At 47.9% G+C, this 19,137-nt stretch overlaps 5 protein-coding genes across 6 annotated transcripts; 1 reads left to right on the top strand and 4 right to left on the bottom strand.

Annotated features, from left to right (window-relative positions):
- Window positions 1-61: 61 nt before the first annotated feature.
- On the bottom strand, window positions 62-1,807 carry mkrn2os.1 (MKRN2 opposite strand, tandem duplicate 1). The gene is made up of 4 exons (XM_053867191.1): window positions 1,076-1,807; window positions 594-640; window positions 355-523; window positions 62-291 (listed from the first exon to the last, which is right to left on the bottom strand). Exons 1-4 carry the CDS (start codon window positions 1,288-1,290, stop codon window positions 72-74), a joined length of 651 nt encoding a protein of 216 aa, XP_053723166.1. The 5' UTR covers window positions 1,291-1,807; the 3' UTR covers window positions 62-71.
- mkrn2 (makorin, ring finger protein, 2) lies at window positions 1,176-4,601 on the top strand. The gene is made up of 9 exons (XM_053867161.1): window positions 1,176-1,662; window positions 1,828-1,956; window positions 2,018-2,139; window positions 2,242-2,525; window positions 2,790-2,855; window positions 2,920-3,068; window positions 3,144-3,254; window positions 3,490-3,634; window positions 3,695-4,601. Exons 1-9 carry the CDS (start codon window positions 1,637-1,639, stop codon window positions 3,902-3,904), a joined length of 1,242 nt encoding a protein of 413 aa, XP_053723136.1. The 5' UTR covers window positions 1,176-1,636; the 3' UTR covers window positions 3,905-4,601.
- On the bottom strand, window positions 3,272-5,935 carry LOC128760157 (protein FAM107B-like). 2 transcript variants are annotated; one of them, XM_053867199.1, is made up of 5 exons: window positions 5,784-5,935; window positions 5,593-5,638; window positions 4,982-5,162; window positions 4,756-4,900; window positions 3,272-4,690 (listed from the first exon to the last, which is right to left on the bottom strand). In XM_053867199.1, exons 1-5 carry the CDS (start codon window positions 5,805-5,807, stop codon window positions 4,577-4,579), a joined length of 510 nt encoding a protein of 169 aa, XP_053723174.1. In that variant the 5' UTR covers window positions 5,808-5,935; the 3' UTR covers window positions 3,272-4,576. The 2 variants fall into 2 exon arrangements, with proteins under 2 accessions (XP_053723174.1, XP_053723173.1); XM_053867198.1 differs by having other exon boundaries at window positions 5,593-5,935.
- A 3,659-nt stretch (window positions 5,936-9,594) lies between these two features.
- LOC128760479 (protein FAM107B-like) lies at window positions 9,595-10,856 on the bottom strand. The gene is made up of 4 exons (XM_053867911.1): window positions 10,833-10,856; window positions 10,031-10,200; window positions 9,803-9,947; window positions 9,595-9,737 (listed from the first exon to the last, which is right to left on the bottom strand). Exons 1-4 carry the CDS (start codon window positions 10,854-10,856, stop codon window positions 9,624-9,626), a joined length of 453 nt encoding a protein of 150 aa, XP_053723886.1. The 3' UTR covers window positions 9,595-9,623.
- Window positions 10,857-15,475: 4,619 nt separating this feature from the next.
- Window positions 15,476-19,045, bottom strand: LOC128760136 (protein phosphatase 1 regulatory subunit 15B). Its single transcript, XM_053867162.1, has 3 exons — window positions 18,840-19,045; window positions 17,266-18,700; window positions 15,476-15,926 (listed from the first exon to the last, which is right to left on the bottom strand). Exons 2-3 carry the CDS (start codon window positions 18,583-18,585, stop codon window positions 15,726-15,728), a joined length of 1,521 nt encoding a protein of 506 aa, XP_053723137.1. The 5' UTR covers window positions 18,586-18,700; window positions 18,840-19,045; the 3' UTR covers window positions 15,476-15,725.
- Window positions 19,046-19,137: the final 92 nt, after the last annotated feature.

Below are 19,137 nucleotides of genomic sequence, written 5' to 3'. Positions count from 1 at the left end.
TCCAGTAGGTGCGGGTCACGTTTCTAAGCAGCAGGGGGCAGTAAAGTCACTGGCTTGTGACTTAACTGAAGTTATGAACTGAAGCTGGGATTTGTACTGAAGTAACCATCACGACGAACAAGCTCCCACAAGGACAAGAACTTAGCCATCCTCTCTGTCTTTGGCAGAACCCACCGAGCTGTGAAATCCTGGCTGCTGATAGGCTGCTTCCCTTCAGACATCATCACCTGGTTGATGAAGCCGAGAGCAAAACCATAGCAACACGAGCCAAAGCGCCTCTGCTCCTCAAACCTGGGTCAAACATGAGTGAGTGAAATGGGTGAACAGAGACAGAGTCAGTGGTGTGACACAGACCTCTCTGGAGTCCAGCAGTCCTGGGCAGCAAATGTCTCCAGATCTCTGTCCCACTGAGCCATGAAATGCAGGTCCTGGTTGGCTGGAGCCACCAAAGGAATGACCACACAGTGTGTCCAGCCCTGCTGCTGTCGCTGAACCCCGGAGCCTGAGTAACTGAAGACCACACCTGCAAGCAACAGATGGCTTGTGAGGCCTTCAACTTCAGACCCTCCGATACAAAGGTACGCAGGATGTACCTGTAGAGTTTGACACGCCAACATGAAGCTCCGCCTCATTGTCAGCACTGGGGAGAGAAGAAAGTGAGCTGTGAGTTGCCCTGGCTAGCAAGTTCCACATCCATAAATCTAAATATGCTAATTTTCTTGCTCTCAAATTAAAATGTTCATTAAAACCATTATGCCCTATAGCGTTAATGTGTATAGGTTGTTTAACATCCTGTCTCATTTCTTTATTTATTTTTTGTTTTGTAATTTATTAATTTATTATTGTCATTTTCATGTATCATTTATGTTTATGATACTTATATCGTCCATCCACATATACCTGTAGAGTGATTTGACATTGTAAAGGGCGTGTTCATGACTGTACAGTATGTTTAATTTTGGCAATAAAAAAGAAAAAATGGGGAAGAAAAAAGGAAAAAGCCAGGGCTTGATCACTGTATGTCAGATTGAAATGGTTTCGGAATATGAATAAATGATAAAGCAAACAATCTCGCCTGAGTCCCGCAAGTCCGAGCTGTGACGACACCAGGAAGCAGCAGCTCGTGCTGTGTCCATTTTCAATCGGGCAGTGGACTCGAACCGGCGCATCGGACAGGCCGAATCGGACCTCGTTGCCACAGTGCGGACATCGTGGACTCACAGTAGAGTCCGCCAAAACGTAGACCGTTCGCCCACAGTGTCGAAACCGAACCAAGTCACCGAGCTCCATGACCACAGGCCGGTCGCACCGGAAACAGCGGGCAGTCCACCGTTGTGGGCGGTCACCACACGTGACTTGAAAAAAAAAGAAGGAATAGTGTCTCGACGTGTCGTTGGATAGATGACGTCATTTCCAACCGAGTTCAAAAACTGATGCCTACACCCAAATTTCAGATCGGTGGTGAAAATATAGCGATGTAAAAATGACGTCATCAGCCTACTTCCGGTGAGAGTGTCATGGCGTCGTGGTCTGAGTGACAGAGAGTCCTCGCAGAACCAGAAGTTTCCTGCTCACGCGGACGGCGGAACAGTTCCATTTTAATAAGAAATATCTGGTGAACGAAAACAGCCGCGAGATGAGCACCAGGCACGTGACCTGCAGGTCAGTTCCGGTTTTGTCCTCCGTGGACGTGACGTGAGCGCATTTGTGGTTAACGGGTGTGTTTTATCGATATGTCAAATACACGTGTTGCAAAATACTTTGTATTTATGTCAATGGCATCATCGCGTGTGTCTGGCGGGGTGATGACGTCACGCTGTGTGTCAGGTACTTCATACACGGAGTGTGTAGAGAGGGGAGCAACTGTATGTTCTCTCACGACCTGGCAAACAGCCGCCCCTCCGCCATCTGCAAGTTCTACCAGAAAGGACTGTGTAGCTACGGTGAGCGCTGCAGGTGAGCCACTCTCAGCCCTCTGCCCATCACCTCTCGGTCTGACCAACGTGAATATGTGCAGGTACGATCACGTGAAGTTACCAGTGAGAGGAGCAAGAGGCACAGATTCAAATGAGCAGCCAGTCAGAGGCTGGGGCAGTGGATCAGCACCACCGAGAAAACAAGCAGTGAAAAGGGACTCAGGTAAAGATCGTCCTGCTCCACCCTGTTCTCAGCGCCATTGTCCCAGGTGATCAGTACACAGCTGTGCATGGCATCATGTGACTCATCCTCTGCCTCTGACAGGTGGACATGCTGGAGCCGTGTCCTGGAGTGAAGGGACTCCGCCCAACCCTCAGTCGTACTTGGCGGCAATCAAGACAGGTCTGGATCCGGAGCAGGACACTGGGTGGAGTCTTGGGGCACTGGGTGCACAATGCGGGGCCACCCCGGCCCTGTGTCCTTATGCCGCTGCCGGACAGTGTTTCCATGGAGACAGCTGTCCTTACCTTCATGGTGACCCATGTGATGTGTGTGGACGAATGGTGCTGCATCCGCTGGACCCGGCCCAGAGGAAGGAACACAGGAAGGTGTGTGCGTGCTTGTTTATACTACCTTGTGGGGACCAATTCCTGACAAAAACACTGTCCTCGTGGGGAGATATATGTCTTCCAAACCTCCATTTGAAGATGAAGACTTCAAAATAACTGTGTCATTATAATAAGGTTTGGTGCAGAATCCTGGTTAAGGTGAGCTATTTGTTTTGGATGGTTAGGTTCAAGGTAAGATGAGAAACCTCACAATGTCCCCACAGGCATAGCAATGCAAATGTGTGTGTGTGTGTGTGTCTGCAGAAGTGCCTTCAGGACTTTGAGGCAGACATGGAAAAGGCATTTGCTGCTCAGCTGAGTGAGGACAAGGTCAGTTTGAGATTCTCGTCCCGCTTCTAGTTTTAGATGTTTTCTAACATTGGTTCTGGTGCAGGTGTGTTCCATTTGCATGGAGGTGGTGGTCCAGAAGATAAGACCCTCCGAGCGAAGGTTTGGGATCTTGTCCTCCTGCTGTCACACCTTCTGTCTGTCCTGTATCCGTCAGTGGCGCTGCACCCGGACCTTCCAAAACCAGATAGTGAAGTATGTGGCTGTGACAAGAGTCTTCTGCTGTTCGCGTCGCCCCTGTTTTGTCCTGATGTGGTTTGTCTTCGGCAGATCATGTCCAGAGTGCCGGATCATCTCAGAGTTTGTCATCCCATCAGTATACTGGGTCGAGGACCAGAACGAAAAGAACCAGCTCATAGAACTCTTCAAGTCAGAAGTCGGGTCAGTTATGTCCTTCAGATAATTTTATTAAAAACTAGTCAAATTCATATGTGTTCCAGTACTAGAACCAAAGTCGCACTCTGGGAAATTGTATTCTGCCCAGAGTTCTGCACGAAGATGGCAAAGGGGGTCCAGTAGGAGCTCTGACTAGTTCCAGTGAGGGTGGCATGGGTCAGGGAGAAGGAGAACATTGACCAGCATTAGGTCTTCTTCACTTCTGATTCTGTCTCCACAGTAAAAAGGCCTGCCGGTTCTTTGATCAGGGTCGGGGTGCGTGTCCTTTTGGAGCCAAATGTCTGTACCGGCATGCATTTCCAGATGGGTCCCTGGCAGAACCGGACAAACCCAGGAAGCAGCTGAGCTCAGAGGGGAGTGTACGGGTGAGTTCTGACCGATGTACACCTGTGTCCTCCAGGCCTTAACCGGACTCTGTTTTTCAGTTCATGAACCGGGTCAGCCTGTGGGACTTCATCCAGGAGCGGGACCAGCACCCTTCTCCACACCTGCCGCACCAAGAGAGTGACATCACAGAACTGCAGGAGCTCTTCATGCAGATGTCCGGGCCAAGCCAAGTGGACTCAAGCGTGGAGCACCCTGACCGGACTGAGGGGGCGGAGAGGTCCAGTTCCCACCTGGAGGGTTCTGGCTGATCAGTGGTGTATTAAATTTGGATTTTGGACTGCTCTGCGTCTGAACTTATTTCACTTCCATGAAAAATCTATGGATCTTCCACCGACCGTGGTCCACGACAATGAGGCAAAGGAACATGATGTGGTCTGCTCAGTCCTCCTCCAGGCCTGTTTTCATCCTGGCCCAAGGCTCAGTGGCAGAGGATTTCTCATAGAACTGAACACCTGAGGTGGGCAGGCCACATACCCAAGCTTGTGAACAGAATACCTGCACACTGTAGACTAATGGACCCAGTTAAGTCTCCACTGGTGACCAGAGGTGTGCTGAGCTTGACAGTCATGACCTGTGGAGAAACTGGGGAATGGTATTGGAGCACTGGAAACCAGAGAGTCTGACTCCCCCTCCTGCTCTAGACTCACCTCCTTAGACACAATGCCGATGACCTGGAACAGCAGCAGCAGGAGGTGGACATGGGGGGAAACCAGTCAGGAGCTCACACTTTTATTTCTCTTCTCTTTGGACCTGCTTGTGTCCACTCTCTCAAATGACTGAGGATCACAGTCACTTAAATGAGTCCTCCTGGTCATGGACATACACGAGTCTGATGCAGTTCTCCATGTCTGGTCATATATCCAAACTGACATTGTTGTTCACATCCATGATGAGTTTAGTTGAGTCATTCAAACCCTTCTTTAGGAATCAACGTCCTTCCTGTGCACAGGTATCCGTCGCAGGTTTTCTCTGACCTTCAGAAACTCTGGAGCTGTTAGCGCCTCCTGCTGAAGCTTCCCTTCCTGTGATTGTACCTGAAGGACACAAACATGTTCATGAAATCGTCCTCAATGTTGTGTCAGTGTGTATGTGCGTGTACCTCCTCCAGTCTCTGCCTTCTCTTCTTCAGCTGTGTCTCGAGGGGAGTAATTTTTCTTTGCGCTTCCTCTTCTTGTTTTCTTTGACGGATCATCTGGTCTCTTCTTCTGGATTCTAGAACTTTTTGGAGCTCTGGTTTATCTCCCCTTACACACACACACACATACAGACACTAAGCATGTTTAATGTACCGGAATCCTTGGTAGGCTAAGGAAAGAACTTCTTACCGTTGGCGAGTCCATATGAGCTCTCGGTGGACTTGCTGGTGAGTTCTGGAGTTCTTGATCGGATTTTGGAGTCTTCTGGGTTTGATGAGGTCTTCAGCAGCCTCCTGGTGGACTGGGCAAGGGTCAGGAACCGGCTCTGGACAGGTCTTTCTTGAAACACCTTCACTCTCCTGGGGAACAACTGAGACCCAAGCACTGAGGTCAAGTCTGATCAATTTGTGTAGCTAGTAACAAATGGCAGGTGTCACACAACTATACTCTTGCAAGGGTGCACACACAACACAGCCAACTACTTCATGTGACTGGAGTCTTGAGCCCTGGGGTTTGCTGAAGGTATGGTTCGGTTTCTTGGTTCCTTACTGCTGGGGAAGCTACCACGAATTACTTGATGCAGCACACAATATGAGTGGAGACAGCATTTGCTGCCGTGGTGGGACCACAATCTGGTCATGGAGCTGGTCTCAATGCTTGCTAGGTCTCGGTTCGTCTAGTGGAACTCAGCGCCAGCATGAGTGGCAAGTCATCCTCCGATCCAAACCCAGCAGTAGTCACAGAACTAAACACAAACGACCGGCCCGGCTGTCCATAACAAGCGACATAAGCTGACTCACTGATGACTGAATCACGAGTGCGCTTCTCTTGTCTCACCGGCGCCCTCTGGTGCGTGTGGAAAGAAGATATTGTCCTGAAATCCTGAAATCTCACAAATTTCTTCTCGCACAGCTGTGTTTGCTGGATTAAATGGAATTCAGGAGAGTGACATTTGCTGGACATCAGCAACCTCAGACACCTGTGAACTGACCTTCTTCCCGTACGAGGCTCCCATTCTTCTCAGCGGTGTCACACTGCAACTTCTGGTTCTGACCTGCTGCCTGGAGAGGACCTGAGCGATCTGGGAGTATGAGACAGCATGGATGAGAGAACAGGAGGAGGTGCTACCTGATGACTTCCTGCTCTCGGTGGCGAGGACTTAAGTCCCTGATTGGATTAGACTGATGGGACCTGACAGTGGATCTGTTGAGGGATCACGTGGTTCTGAAGGCCCGGGAACATCAGCAACTGGAACACTCTATGTTGCACCTCATGAGCCACACAAGTCAATGAAGATGACCAGGGTCAGACTTATAATTGAGACCTGAACTAAGAAGCTGGATGTGATGAAGGAGTCAGAGACCAGTTGATGCATTCGGGAATTTAATGATCACAGGCAGTCAACAGATCAGAAGTTTCAGCCTGGAGAGATGTCTTCACACATGGAAGCTGTTGAGGGAACCCTCAAAAATGTCAAGGTCTTGGTCCACTTAGTAGTACCAGTAGTAATTTGATGGCATTGCGGGCACTGTGGTGATGGGTTCCGGTGGTGGCTTTGCCAACCTGAACCAAGGGACACAAAGAGTGATCGACACATCCACACCTGTCAACACAGTGACTCCGAAAGAAGGCACACTCACCTCTCCAGTTCATCCATAACCCTTTCCATTTGTTTCAGGAAGTGTGGGATCCCTTTGGACTTCATTCCCCACACCTACATAACACAACAGTAGTGATGTCCTAAACACACGATTGCTCGGTCGATGTTTCCGGCGCTCACCATACTATCCAGCCACCTCTTGGTAGTCCAGATGATGCTACAGCAAGAGAGGAAAAATGAGTGTGTCACCATGGCAACACCACACAGCACAACGACAGAGACTGACTGTGGCAGTTGCAGGACTTTGCTCATCTCTTCTACCATCTTGTCCACCAAAGCCTTTCCGTCGGCCTTGTTTGTGTTCTCATTCTGGTGCTCATCCCACCACAAATGCAAGTCCCTTCGAAGTTGCTTCGTGATGATGTCATTGCCCCACGAATACATCAGCTGGTTTCGACAAAAAAAACAGAATCAGCATGAGACAACCAAACCAAAGAAACAAACCAGAAAAGCACTCAGAGAGTGCAAACGTAAAGTGTAAAAGTGTACTTTAAAGAAGTACAAACTTAATTCCCTGACCAGGAATTTAACCCAGGCTATGGTGGTGAGGGCACCATAGCCTGGGTAACCTCAAGACCACCACGGGCTATGGAGACCGTAAAAGTATCTATACAGTATGTTGTGTACTGAACTGCACAGATCACTCCAAAAATGGAATCCCATTTTACATTTTCCCTTCCAAATCCATCAATAACCTTTAAAGTTATTTTGAACACAGACAGACAGACTCAAAAACATAACCTCCTTGTTGGAGGTAAAACTAGCATTCACTCACTCCATAGTTGGTGCGTGGAGGGCTGAAACACAAAGGAAAGAAACTCAATCGGTACCTTGCCCACACTGCACGACTCTGTCAGGAAAGTCCTTACCGTGGATAATCTGGAGAAAACGTCAACCCATCTGAAACACACATGAGGATCACTGTCAGTCTGAGCTTAAGAATCACCAGTTTCCCTGGTTTGGATCAATACGATCTAGAAACCCCGCAAGCTGCTTCTGAGCCGACAAGCTTCTGGAATCTTCCTCCACCAATACTATGCTGAGGACTGTTGCCCAACTCGGGTGAGGACAAGGAGATGTACTGACTCGATAGCTGACCAGCTGGAGGAACCAGAACCAGTCACAGGTGTGACAGGAGTGATGGCTTCTCACCTGTGAGATGGGCCAGCAGGAATGCGCCCACAGCTGGAAGACAGAGACGTGGTCATCAACAGTCCACATGAGTGACCCGCGTGAGAAGGTCCAGTGGTTCAGGCACTCACCAGCGATGAGGAAGGACTTCATCTTGACTGCAGTCAAGCTTGTGGTGTCTGGCCTTGGTACAACTCGGCTTTATCGCATCTCTGTCCCCTGCAGCTATTTGTCCACATCAGAAAGATCTTCGAAACTCGATGTTCATCCAAAGCAGTCTTGTTCATTATTTCTTCGAAATACTGATCTCATGAAGTGCCAGCAGCCATGTTACATCAAATACCGGTTCTTTGATCAGAACCACATTTGAAGTGTAGCAAACACTGGCTCATCTGGACTTTGGGCCGATCAGAGCCTGGAATCTGTGAATGAGATGGATCACTGGTCAGTGGATTGACCTCAACTGAGCGGTGCTGCTGCTGCTGCTTCACACGCAGTGTCCCACACAAGCAGGGTCTGATGCCCCTCAAGGGATGATGCGGCACTCGCATCGTATTCTTGCTTGTCGACTTCTTCCAGCTGTTGGTTTAATATTTGACTTGTGTCATCCAAACCTGAGCCCAGACCAAAAGAAAAACTTGATCAACAGTCAATATTAACGTTTCACCTAACAGGGCCCATATTTGATCTAGATTTTCCCTCCAAACCCGTTTCACAGCAGGGTCAATGAGGGGAGATCTAAAGACCAAGTCTGCAGGCCGAACCAGCCACCTCTTAGTATCGTGTGGTGCATCTCTGAAGTATAGGCTTCACACATCTCACAGTGTGATGTTGGTTGTGTGGTTCACAAGGATGAAGGTTTTCCTACTATGTAGGACAACCAATGAAACATTTACAGACCTGGGACTCAGCAGGTCGAGTCAATACCAAGACAGAGTTCAGACCAACAAAAGTCTGCAATAGAACCTTGTCTGTTTTTCCAACATGATTCACAGGTGGTGGGACCATGACACCAGTAATGCATCAATTGAATGCTCATGTATAATATGCTGGGGAGATAAAGCAAATTATTGTTGACCTTTATGTTGCATTTCAAGTGTTCTTTACCTCTCTTCTTAATAACTGAAGAAAGGGTTATCAAGAGAGCGTGCAGTGGACGGTTGCATTTTAACTCTGGAATTTCACACTCACGAGTTGAAGCTGGACCAAAATTAATTAAATTGAGTGGTTAAGACGTTGGAAAATGTGCTCTAGATCCTGATACTCGCCTCAAGTTCGACACCACCACTAGAGGGCAAGGTCTAACAGACCTCATTTGTAGATGATGCTGCCAGTAAAAGCCAAACCTGAGCAAAGAACCAGCGATAGGAGCGGGTGTATTAAATTTAGATTTTGGACTGCTCTGCGTCTGAAGTTATTTCACTTCCATGAAAAATCTATGGATCTTCCACCGACCGTGGTCCACGACAATGAGGCAAAGGAACATGATGTGGTCTGCTCAGTCCTCTTCCAGGCCTGTTTTCATCCTGGCCCAAGGCTCAGTGGCAGAGGATTTCTCATAGAACTGAACACCTGAGGTGGGCAGGCCACATACCCAAGCTTGTGAACAGAATACCTGCACACTGTAGACTAATGGACCCAGTTAAGTCTCCACTGGTGACCAGAGGTGTGCTGAGCTTGACAGTCATGACCCGTGGAGAAACTGGGGAATGGTATTGGAGCACTGGAAACCAGAGAGTCTGACTCCCCCTCCTGCTCTAGACTCACCTCCTTAGGCACAATGCCGATGACCTGGAACAGCAGCAGCAGGAGGTGGACATGGGGGGAAACCAGTCAGGAGCTCACACTTTTATTTCTCTTCTCTTTGGACCTGCTTGTGTCCACTCTCTCAAATGACTGAGGATCACAGTCACTTAAATGAGTCCTCCTGGTCATGGACATACACGAGTCTGATGCAGTTCTCCATGTCTGGTCATATATCCAAACTGACATTGTTGTTCACATCCATGATGAGTTTAGTTGAGTCATTCAAACCCTTCTTTAGGAATCAACGTCCTTCCTGTGCACAGGTATCCGTCGCAGGTTTTCTCTGACCTTCAGAAACTCTGGAGCTGTTAGCGCCTCCTGCTGAAGCTTCCCTTCCTGTGATTGTAGCTGAAGGACACAAACATGTTCATGAAATCATCCTCAATGTTGTGTCAGTGTGTATGTGCGTGTACCTCCTCCAGTCTCTGCCTTCTCTTCTTCAGCTGTGTCTCGAGGGGAGTAATTTTTCTTTGCGCTTCCTCTTCTTGTTTTCTTTGACGGATCATCTGGTCTCTTCTTCTGGATTCTAGAACTTTTTGGAGCTCTGGTTTATCCCCTCTTACACACACACACACATACAGACACACTAAGCATGTTTAATGTACCGGAATCCTTGGTAGGCTAAGGAAAGAACTTCTTACCGTTGGCGAGTCCATATGAGCTCTCGGTGGACTTGCTGGTGGGTTCTGGAGTTCTTGATCGGATTTTGGAGTCTTCTGGGTTTGATGAGGTCTTCAGCAGCCTCCTGGTGGACTGGGCAAGGGTCAGGAACCGGCTCTGGACAGGTCTTTCTTGAAACACCTTCACTCTCCTAGGGAACAACTGAGACCCAAGCACTGAGGTCAAGTCTGATCAATTTGTGTAGCTAGTAACAAATGGCAGATGTCACACAACTATACTCTTGCAAGGGTGCACACACAACACAGCCAACTACTTCATGTGACTGGAGTCTTGAGCCCTGGGGTTTGCTGAAGGTATGGTTCGGTTTCTTGGTTCCTTACTGCTGGGGAAGCTACCACGAATTACTTGATGCAGCACACAATATGAGTGGAGACAGCATTTGCTGCCGTGGTGGGACCACAATCTGGTCATGGAGCTGGTCTCAATGCTTGCTAGGTCTCGGTTCGTCTAGTGGAACTCAGCGCCAGCATGAGTAGCAAGTCATCCTCCGATCCAAACCCAGCAGTAGTCACAGAACTAAACACAAACGACCGGCCCGGCTGTCCATAACAAGCGACATAAGCTGACTCACTGATGACTGAATCACGAGTGCGCTTCTCTTGTCTCACCGGCGCCCTCTGGTGCGTGTGGAAAGAAGATATTGTCCTGAAATCCTGAAATCTCACAAATTTCTTCTCGCACAGCTGTGTTTGCTGGATTAAATGGAATTCAGGAGAGTGACATTTGCTGGACATCAGCAACCTCAGACACCTGTGAACTGACCTTCTTCCCGTACGAGGCTCCCATTCTTCTCAGCGGTGTCACACTGCAACTTCTGGTTCTGACCTGCTGCCTGGAGAGGACCTGAGCGATCTGGGAGTATGAGACAGCATGGATGAGAGAACAGGAGGAGGTGCTACCTGATGACTTCCTGCTCTCGGTGGCGAGGACTTAAGTCCCTGATTGGATTAGACTTATGGGACCTGACAGTGGATCTGTTGAGGAATCACGTGGTTCTGAAGGCCCGGGAACATCAGCAACTGGAACACTCTATGTTGCACCTCATGAGCCACACAAGTCAATGAAGATGACCAGGGTCAGACTTATAATTGAGACCTGAACTAAGAAGCTGGATGTGATGAAGGAGTCAGAGACCAGTTGATGCATTCGGGAATTTAATGATCACAGGCAGTCAACAGATCAGAAGTTTCAGCCTGGAGAGATGTCTTCACACATGGAAGCTGTTGAGGGAACCCTAAAAAATGTCAAGGTCTTGGTCCACTTAGTACCAGTACCAGTTGTAATGTAATGGCATTGGCTGCACTGTGGTGCTGGGTTCCGATGGTGGCTTTGCCATACTGAACCAAGGGACACAAAGAGTGATCGACACATCCACACCTGTCAACACAGTGACTCCGAAAGAAGGCACACTCACCTCTCCAGTTGATCCATAACCCTCTCCATTTGTTTCAGGAAGTGTGGGATCCCTTTGGACTTCAATCCCCACACCTACATAACACAACAGTAGTGATGTCCTAAACACACGATTGCTCGGTCGATGTTTCCGGCGCTCACCATACGATCCAGCGACTGCTTGTTAATCCACATGATGCTACAACAAGAGAGGAAGAATGAGTGTGTCACCATGGCAACACCACACAGCACAACTACAGAGACTGACTGTGGCAGTTTCAGGACTTTGCTCATCTCTTCTACCATCTTGTCCACCAAAGCCTTTCCGTCGACCTTGTTTGTGTTCTCATTCTGGTGCTCATCCCACCACAAATGCAAGTCCCTTCGAATTTCGTTCATTATCATGGTGTCACCGCCCCACGGATACATCAGCTAGTTTCGACAAAAAAAACACAATCAGCATGAGACAACCAAACCAAAGAAACAAACCAGAAAAGCACTCAGAGAGTGCAAACGTAAAGTGTAAAAGTGTACTTTAAAGAAGTACAAACTTAATTCCCTGACCAGGAATTTAACCCAGGCTATGATGGTGAGGGCACCGAATCCAAACAGCTAGACCACCACGGACTATGGAGACCGTAAAAGTATCTATACAGTATGTTGTGTACTGAACTGCACAGATCACTCCAAAAATTGAATCCCATTTTACATTTTCCCTTCCAAATCCATCAATAACCTTTAAAGTTATTTTGAACACAGACAGACAGACTCAAAAACATAACCTCCTTGTTGGAGGTAAAACTAGCATTCACTCACTCCATAGCTGGTGCGTGGAGGGCTGAAACACAAAGGAAAGAAACTCAATGGGTACCTTGCCCACACTGCACGACTCTGTCAGGAAAGTCCTTACCGTGGATCATCTGGAGAAAACGTCAACCCATCTGAAACACACATGAGGATCACTGTCAGTCTGAGCTTAAGAATCACCAGTTTCCCTGGTTTGGATCAATACGATCTAGAAACCCCGCAAGCTGCCTCTGAGCCGACAAGCTTCTGGAATCTTCCTCCACCAATACTATGCTGAGGACTGTTGCCCAACTCGGGTGAGGACAAGGAGATGTACTGACTCGATAGCTGACCAGCTGGAGGAACCAGAACCAGTCACAGGTGTGACAGGAGTGATGGCTTCTCACCTGTGAGATGGGCCAGCAGGAATGCGCCCACAGCTGGAAGACAGAGACGTGGTCATCAACAGTCCACATGAGTGACCCGCGTGAGAAGGTCCAGTGGTTCAGGCACTCACCAGCGATGAGGAAGGACTTCATCTTGACTGCAGTCAAGCTTGTGGTGTCTGGCCTTGGTACAACTCGGCTTTATCGCATCTCTGTCCCCTGCAGCTATTTGTCCACATCAGATAGATCTTCGAAACTCGATGTTCATCCAAAGCAGTCTTGTTCATTATTTCTTCGAAATAATGATCTCATGAAGTGCCAGCAGCCATGTTACATCAAAAACCAGTTCTTTGATCAGAACCACATTTGAAGTGTAGCAAACACTGGCTCATCTGGACTTTGGGCCGATCAGAGCCTGGAATCTGTGAATGAGATGGATCACTGGTCAGTGGATTGACCTCAACTGAGCGGTGCTGCTGCTGCTGCTTCACACGCAGTGTCCCACACAAGCAGGGTCTGATGCCCCACAAGGGATGATGCGGCACTCGCATCGTATTCTTGCTTGTCGACTTCTTCCAGCTGTTGGTTTAATATTTGACTTGTGTCATCCAAACCTGAGCCCAGACCAAAAGAAAAACTTGATTAACAGTCAATATTAACGTTTCACCTAACAGGGCCCATATTTGATCTAGATTTTCCCTCCAAACCCGTTTCACAGCAGGGTCAATGAGGGGAGATCTAAAGACCAAGTCTGCAGGCTGAACCAGCCACCTCTTAGTATCGTGTGATGCATCTCTGAAGTATAGGCTTCACACATCTCACAGTGTGATGTTGGTTGTGTGGTTCACAAGGATGAAGGTTTTCCTACTATGTTGGACAACCAATGAAACATTTACAGACCTGGGACTCAGCAGGTCGAGTCAATACCAAGACAGAGTTCAGACCAACAAAAGTCTGCAATAGAACCTTGTCTGTTTTTCCAACATGATTCACAGGTGGTGGGACCATGACACCAGTAATGCATCAATTGAATGCTCATGTATAATATGCTGGGGAGATAAAGCAAATTATTGTTGACCTTTATGTTGCATTTCAAGTGTTCTTTACCTCTCTTCTTAATAACTGAAGAAAGGGTTATCAAGAGAGCGTGCAGTGGACGGTTGCATTTTAACTCTGGAATTTCACACTCACGAGTTGAAGCTGGACCAAAGTTAATTAAATTGAGTGGTTAAGACGTTGGAAAATGTGCTCTAGATCCTGATACTCGCCTCAAGTTCGACACCACCACTAGAGGGCAAGGTCTAACAGACCTCATTTGTAGATTATGCTGCCAGTAAAAGCCAAACCTGAGCAAAGAACCAGCGATGGGAGCGGGTGACATGCCGCTCACACGGCACACCTTGTGGTAGGACGTGAGGACGTCAGAAACCCTCTCAGTCCTCTAGCTGGAAAATGTAACCTTTATGACGCCTGCAGACGAGTGTTACACGGTTAAAAGTCTGCATTCACACCCAGAGTTCAATTTTTATTAAACATTAAGAGAAATAGCAGAAGTCGAGCTCCATGTTCGTCTAGTCACTTACCTTTGTGTGTGAGTGCGTCCATGCATGTGACTGCAGATAGGAGAAAAAAAAACCCAAGGTGGCAGTGCAAGATAAGTGACGTTGATCATGAATCACCAAAGTTGAAAACTCTTCTGGACAGATGCCCAACTCAGTTAGGGTTAGGGTTACATGTCCATGCCCAAAAAACAAGGCTGGAATTTGTGAGGTTTTAATCCAGAAGGAAGGTGCAACATAATGATCTGTCCATTGCTACGAGGTGCTTTTATTTCACATGGCTTCTCAGATAAGCTGGACATGGTCAAGAAGAGAAACAGTGTTAAAGTGAACGCATGGTTGACAGTCACTAGGCAGGACTATTGAGCAAGGTTTTTTTTGTCACTTGAGAGTTTTTACTGGGCGTGAGACTTGGTAATCAGGTTTTGTAGTTGCAATTAAACTAATTTCGGAATGATCAGAATGAAGTTATACCTGTGCATGTGAGCTCAAACAAATCAGGGTGGAAGTGCTCAAAAGACAAGCGAATCTTTGCTCCAGAAAATGCTTACTTGCGCGCATCTCATTGTATAATGTGGAGAGCCTGGGATTGGTGAATGAAAAACGTTCATCGTGAACAAATGTTTCAGTGGTTTATATATTTACATATTAATCCATTACTTGTTTTAATTCGCCCCCTGCCCTGCATTTATTTATCAAAATGAATGTGTTAAAGACCCAGTCCTAGATTTTACTGACAGCAACAGCTGATGTGCACAGCCATCGGAGAAGAAGGTTTTACACTGTATGTCTTGTACATGTAGTGTTGAGCCTTTATGCAGCTCCAATCAATGAAGACCTAAAAATAATGAGAATATATACTCCCAGACAATAAATTTATTAAGACATTATTCTCAGTAAAAGTAAACGATTATAAAATTAGTCGACAATGGACATCATAACGAGATTGGCCAGATTCAAGTTTTAAAATCTTGCTGGATAGAATGGAAATTTGAAAGCATCCAACCAAGTATGATTACCAGAATGTTTTTGGGGGTTTGCATGTTTTTAACTGTTAAACACGCACTGAGGCGAGTGTGAAGTGTGAAAAGCCAGTGGTTCCAGTCTTACCTTCAGAGAGCTCCCACAAAAGCAGCTGGCTCTGGCATCAGCTTCTCAAGCTGTACCAGCAGACACCAGAGGTGTAGCAGTGGGCGTGGCTTAGCCCTGCAGATTCAAGCCACCAATGAAACGAACAAGCAGCACGAAGTGATGAGTTGATCATTCACTTTAATTCAACTTCAAAATAGAATCACACCAAACTTTTAAAACACTGTTAGTCCGTCTTAGATTTGAATATTGGGGGTCAGAAATCACCCGAGTCCATTCAAAGACAGAGCACATTGTGTCCCTGATACTGATCGTGGATTAAACTTCTATCATCTTTGGCCTCTTCTCAAGCCTTACTGTTCCAGGGTCAGCTGCAACGTTGAGTCAAAGGAGGTGGGGGGTGGGCGCCACCCATCTCAGACCACCAAGTGACCAGGACACCATCAAGTTTTACCCTGGGAGACATTACGAAAGTATACAAGCTTTCGGTGCTGTGGCTGAAAGCAGTAGGAGATGCTCAGCTCCACCTCCTGGCAGCGCCGCAGGAAACGGTGGCGGTCCCGGGCAAGCTCCTCCCATGGACCTTTGCGGTCCTCCTCGATGCTGCCGGCAAAGAACTCCTCCACATCTTCACAGAAATGGACCTGGAATCAAGGATTTCAGTTTCATCAGTGAACGTGGAGAGACACCAGACACAGATTCCACAAGGAGAAGCATGTTCATCCAAAGCAGTCTTGTTCACTCACTGCCTGTAGAGGTCAGAGCTGCTGGAGTTGCACCGAGTACGAGGTAAACATGGGTGCCATCATCTCACAAGATTAAATTACAACAATATTTCATAAGCTACACCAGTCACGCAAGACCAAGCCTAGCCCACTGAGATATCTTCGCATATTTGTATTGTAACTGCGGACGCCTTAACAGGGAGTCAGAATGAAGAGGCTTTTATAGTGTGGACTCCGCGAGACAAAGTGCATTCAGCTCAGATGTCCAACATGAACACAAGCGAACTGGGTTTGGGCGCTGCACCTCGTCTCCAGATGCTCTCAGTGGGCGAAACGTTTCAATGAGTAGAACAGAACAGTGAGAAGGAAAGATGACTTTTCTTTTAAGTTACAGAACACTAGGAGAATGTTCAGTGATCATTTTTGATTTCTGGATCTGTACTTCACAAGTAAAAATCTTCTCGATTTGCAGTAATCTCTCTCACTTTGTTCAACGTGTTGTGAGAGCAGCGTGGACAAATCCAGATGGTCTGTATTTAACAGCTTGTATCCGCTATTTCCTTGTAAAATAAACACGTTTACTTTGGGCCATCATATCTCACTTGATGATGACTCGTAGTGTTAAGAAGTGACAGAGAAATAAGGTGGTCAAGGCAAAGACCATAAATAATTTCGGGCTCATGTTTCCTGGAAGATGACTTCCTTGAGACGTGCTTAGTCTAGGGTCACAAGCCAGCTATTTTGCACATAGCGGCTCCAGCTGGGGGAAAAAAAATAAAGAGCATTGCCTGAAGTACGAGGCTGCACTTGAGGGGGCGAATCGAACTCATGAAATAATGAACTGAAGAGAAGGTAAAGAGAAACAAAGACAAGCTCTAACCTCAGGCGGGAGCTCACTCTGTTGCGTTCCATACAAAATGCAAATACAGAAAAGCCTCAAAAACAGTTCTCTCTGATGTGTTTCGCTGCCATAGCAGTTATGTGACTTGCCATACAGCAGTGCCATTGATCAAAGTTTTTTGGGATCAATAGCTCATTTTTGTTAACTATATTTTATACAGGGATAAATGTAAATATCCATATAGCAGCAAGCAGTTTCAGTTTCAAAGTGAATTTCATCCCGTCCTGCAATGGCACTCAGGGTAGATGACTATAACAAACGCACAGTCCCTCAGCAGCGGACAACAATATTGTTTTATGTGTTCAACCAGACAGTGAGATGTAAGCAACCATGGTGGTCATGTGACCAGTCACTCACCTTCTTTGTCGTTCGAGTGGACTTGGACCTCGCTTGCTTGCTTTCCGGTGCAGCAGTAGGACAGGGAGGACTCGGGTGTGTCAGGGACGAGGTTCCTGGTTCATCTTTGGTTCTATACTCAGCAGGCTGTTGAGTCCTCACTGGAGCCTGAAAGTTGAACGGGTTATAGGGGTCCGAGGAGCTGAAGAGGCTTAGGAGACGAGCAGTCTCCTCCTCGTCGACATCATCATCATCATCGTCGTTGTCATCGTCCTCCTCCTCGTCGTCTTCCTCCTCGTCATCATCATCATCATCATCACTGCCTGAAATGGAGTCAGCCCAGATGTCTTGAGCACATGGCGGGGACGCAGAGAAGACAGGGGATGAAGAACAGGGAGGACTGGCTGGTTCACAGGACTGGGTCGTGGACGTGGAGTCAGAAGCCTGAGGTAGCATGCAAGAGGTGTGCTGAGGGGCTGTGAAGTTCCGGGGATTGTACGGGTCCTCCGTGGAGAGGAACGAGGTCCAGAGCCTCACCGACTCAGAGTTACCATCAGAGCTGTCGTCACCTTCTTCATCAGAGGAAGCGGAGAGCTGAGAAGAGCCCTGGCTGTCGAAGCCGTCATCATCATCATCATCATCTGACTGACTATCTTCATCCTCACTGCAGGGGAGGCCCATGATGAAGGCGATGGCTTTGTTGCGACAGTCTCCTCTTGCATCTTTCACCTCAGACCCTGAGTCTTCATCAGCAGCAGACGCATGAAGGGCCTCCACTGGGTCTCCAAACTGCTGGACTGGTATGTCCTCCAGACTAGCATATCCATGCTCCGGCTCTGGTGTTGCTAGACTCTCCTGGCTAAAGGCAGCAGGGCAGACCAACTCTACTTTTTCAAGGTTCAGAGCTGCTCCACTAATGGTGTCGTCCACGATCTTCCAGAGAAGACTGGTCGGTTTGGTGGCTGGTTTTTCTGGTCTATGTAGCGTCCTAAGCACATGCCCTTTGGCCAAGGAGAGGTCCGAGGAGACACCGCTCCCACGCCACCATTTCTGGCTTGGCTTCTCCACGAACTCGGACCGGGCGCCCTGAGTTGAGACAAAACTCACCAAAGTCCTCTCTGAAGTTAAAAGTCCAGACGGCTCGTCGCGCCCGAAGTCGAACTCGACTTCTGATACACAGTCAATTCCCAAATCCCGCAGGCCGCCTGTCGAAATCCAGGACATCGAGTCCGGTACCAGGTTCTGCTCAGTTCGCATTGAGAAGTGCCGACAGTCACCAAGCATCCCGTTCTGTAACTCTCCAGTCAAGGTTCGGGGATGTTCTGGGAAGAGCTTCTGCATAGCCGACAGCGCGGGCCTGGTCACAGGCGATAACAGGCCAAGCCACGGACTTTCCTGAGTTAGATGGCCGCGAGTAGAGCCGCCGGGGCCGGCAGCGAAAAACGCCGAGCTCTGCCTGTCGGAGCAACAGTTATTGTCGGTCAAATTTCTGAGCATTTCTGTTGCGAACCAAAGTAAGGATTATAAACTCGAGAGCTTCAAGTATGGACAACGATCCAGTTTTAAGATTTAGATAAAGATATGCTGGTCTGTACCGGAACCATCGACGCGGGGTCCGGCCGTCGGACGATTGCGATTTTCGGTGCCGCGACTGGAAAGCGGCTGCCACATCACTCGGTCGTTGTAAAACAGAACCACATTCGGAGAAGAACACGCCATACTGTTCGGCGACAAACGCGGTCCAATTGGGCCCAGTCCGGAGAAAAAGCTTGTAATCCTCGCTGCCAAAAAAATGCAATCCAGCGACCTTCTAATACTCACACTCGTGACAAAACGATTTCAAAGGTTTGTTACCGGCTCAATTTCCACAAGAGAACGTTCGGTTCGACTTCG

This window comes from Synchiropus splendidus, chromosome 6 (assembly GCF_027744825.2).
Source record: "Synchiropus splendidus isolate RoL2022-P1 chromosome 6, RoL_Sspl_1.0, whole genome shotgun sequence".
NCBI classification, from domain to species: domain Eukaryota; kingdom Metazoa; phylum Chordata; class Actinopteri; order Syngnathiformes; family Callionymidae; genus Synchiropus; species Synchiropus splendidus.
Note: the sequence above shows the minus strand (reverse complement) of the source record. Positions and strands in the feature narration are given on the sequence as shown.

Bases quoted from the DNA above. Each gene is read 5' to 3' on its own strand.
- mkrn2os.1 (XM_053867191.1), bottom strand. From the start codon at position 1,290: ATGGAGCTCGGTGACTTGGTTCGGTTTCGACACTGTGGGCGAACGGTC. The intron at 524-593 runs GTACATCCTGCG...TGTTGCTTGCAG, and splicing joins TGGCGTGTCAAACTCTACAG to GTGTGGTCTTCAGTTACTCA. The intron at 292-354 runs GTCTGTGTCACA...TGTTTGACCCAG, and splicing joins GACTGCTGGACTCCAGAGAG to GTTTGAGGAGCAGAGGCGCT.
- mkrn2 (XM_053867161.1), top strand. From the start codon at position 1,637: ATGAGCACCAGGCACGTGACCTGCAG. The intron at 2,856-2,919 runs GTCAGTTTGAGA...GTTCTGGTGCAG, and splicing joins CTCAGCTGAGTGAGGACAAG to GTGTGTTCCATTTGCATGGA. The intron at 3,635-3,694 runs GTGAGTTCTGAC...TCTGTTTTTCAG, and splicing joins GCTCAGAGGGGAGTGTACGG to TTCATGAACCGGGTCAGCCT.
- LOC128760157 (XM_053867198.1), bottom strand. From the start codon at position 5,755: ATGTCCAGCAAATGTCACTCTCCTGAATTCCATTTAATCCAGCAAACA. The intron at 4,901-4,981 runs GTAAGAAGTTCT...TGTGTGTGTAAG, and splicing joins CTCATATGGACTCGCCAACG to GGGAGATAAACCAGAGCTCC. The intron at 4,691-4,755 runs GTACACGCACAT...TGTGTCCTTCAG, and splicing joins GAAGGCAGAGACTGGAGGAG to GTACAATCACAGGAAGGGAA.
- LOC128760479 (XM_053867911.1), bottom strand. From the start codon at position 10,856: ATGGGAGCCTCGTACGGGAAGAAG. The intron at 10,201-10,832 runs GTCAGTTCACAG...GTTGTTCCCTAG, and splicing joins GAGCCTCGTACGGGAAGAAG to GAGAGTGAAGGTGTTTCAAG. The intron at 9,738-9,802 runs GTACACGCACAT...TGTGTCCTTCAG, and splicing joins GAAGGCAGAGACTGGAGGAG to CTACAATCACAGGAAGGGAA.
- LOC128760136 (XM_053867162.1), bottom strand. From the start codon at position 18,585: ATGCAGAAGCTCTTCCCAGAACATCCCCGAACCTTGACTGGAGAGTTA. The intron at 15,927-17,265 runs GTGAGTGACTGG...CCTTGATTCCAG, and splicing joins CCACTCGAACGACAAAGAAG to GTCCATTTCTGTGAAGATGT.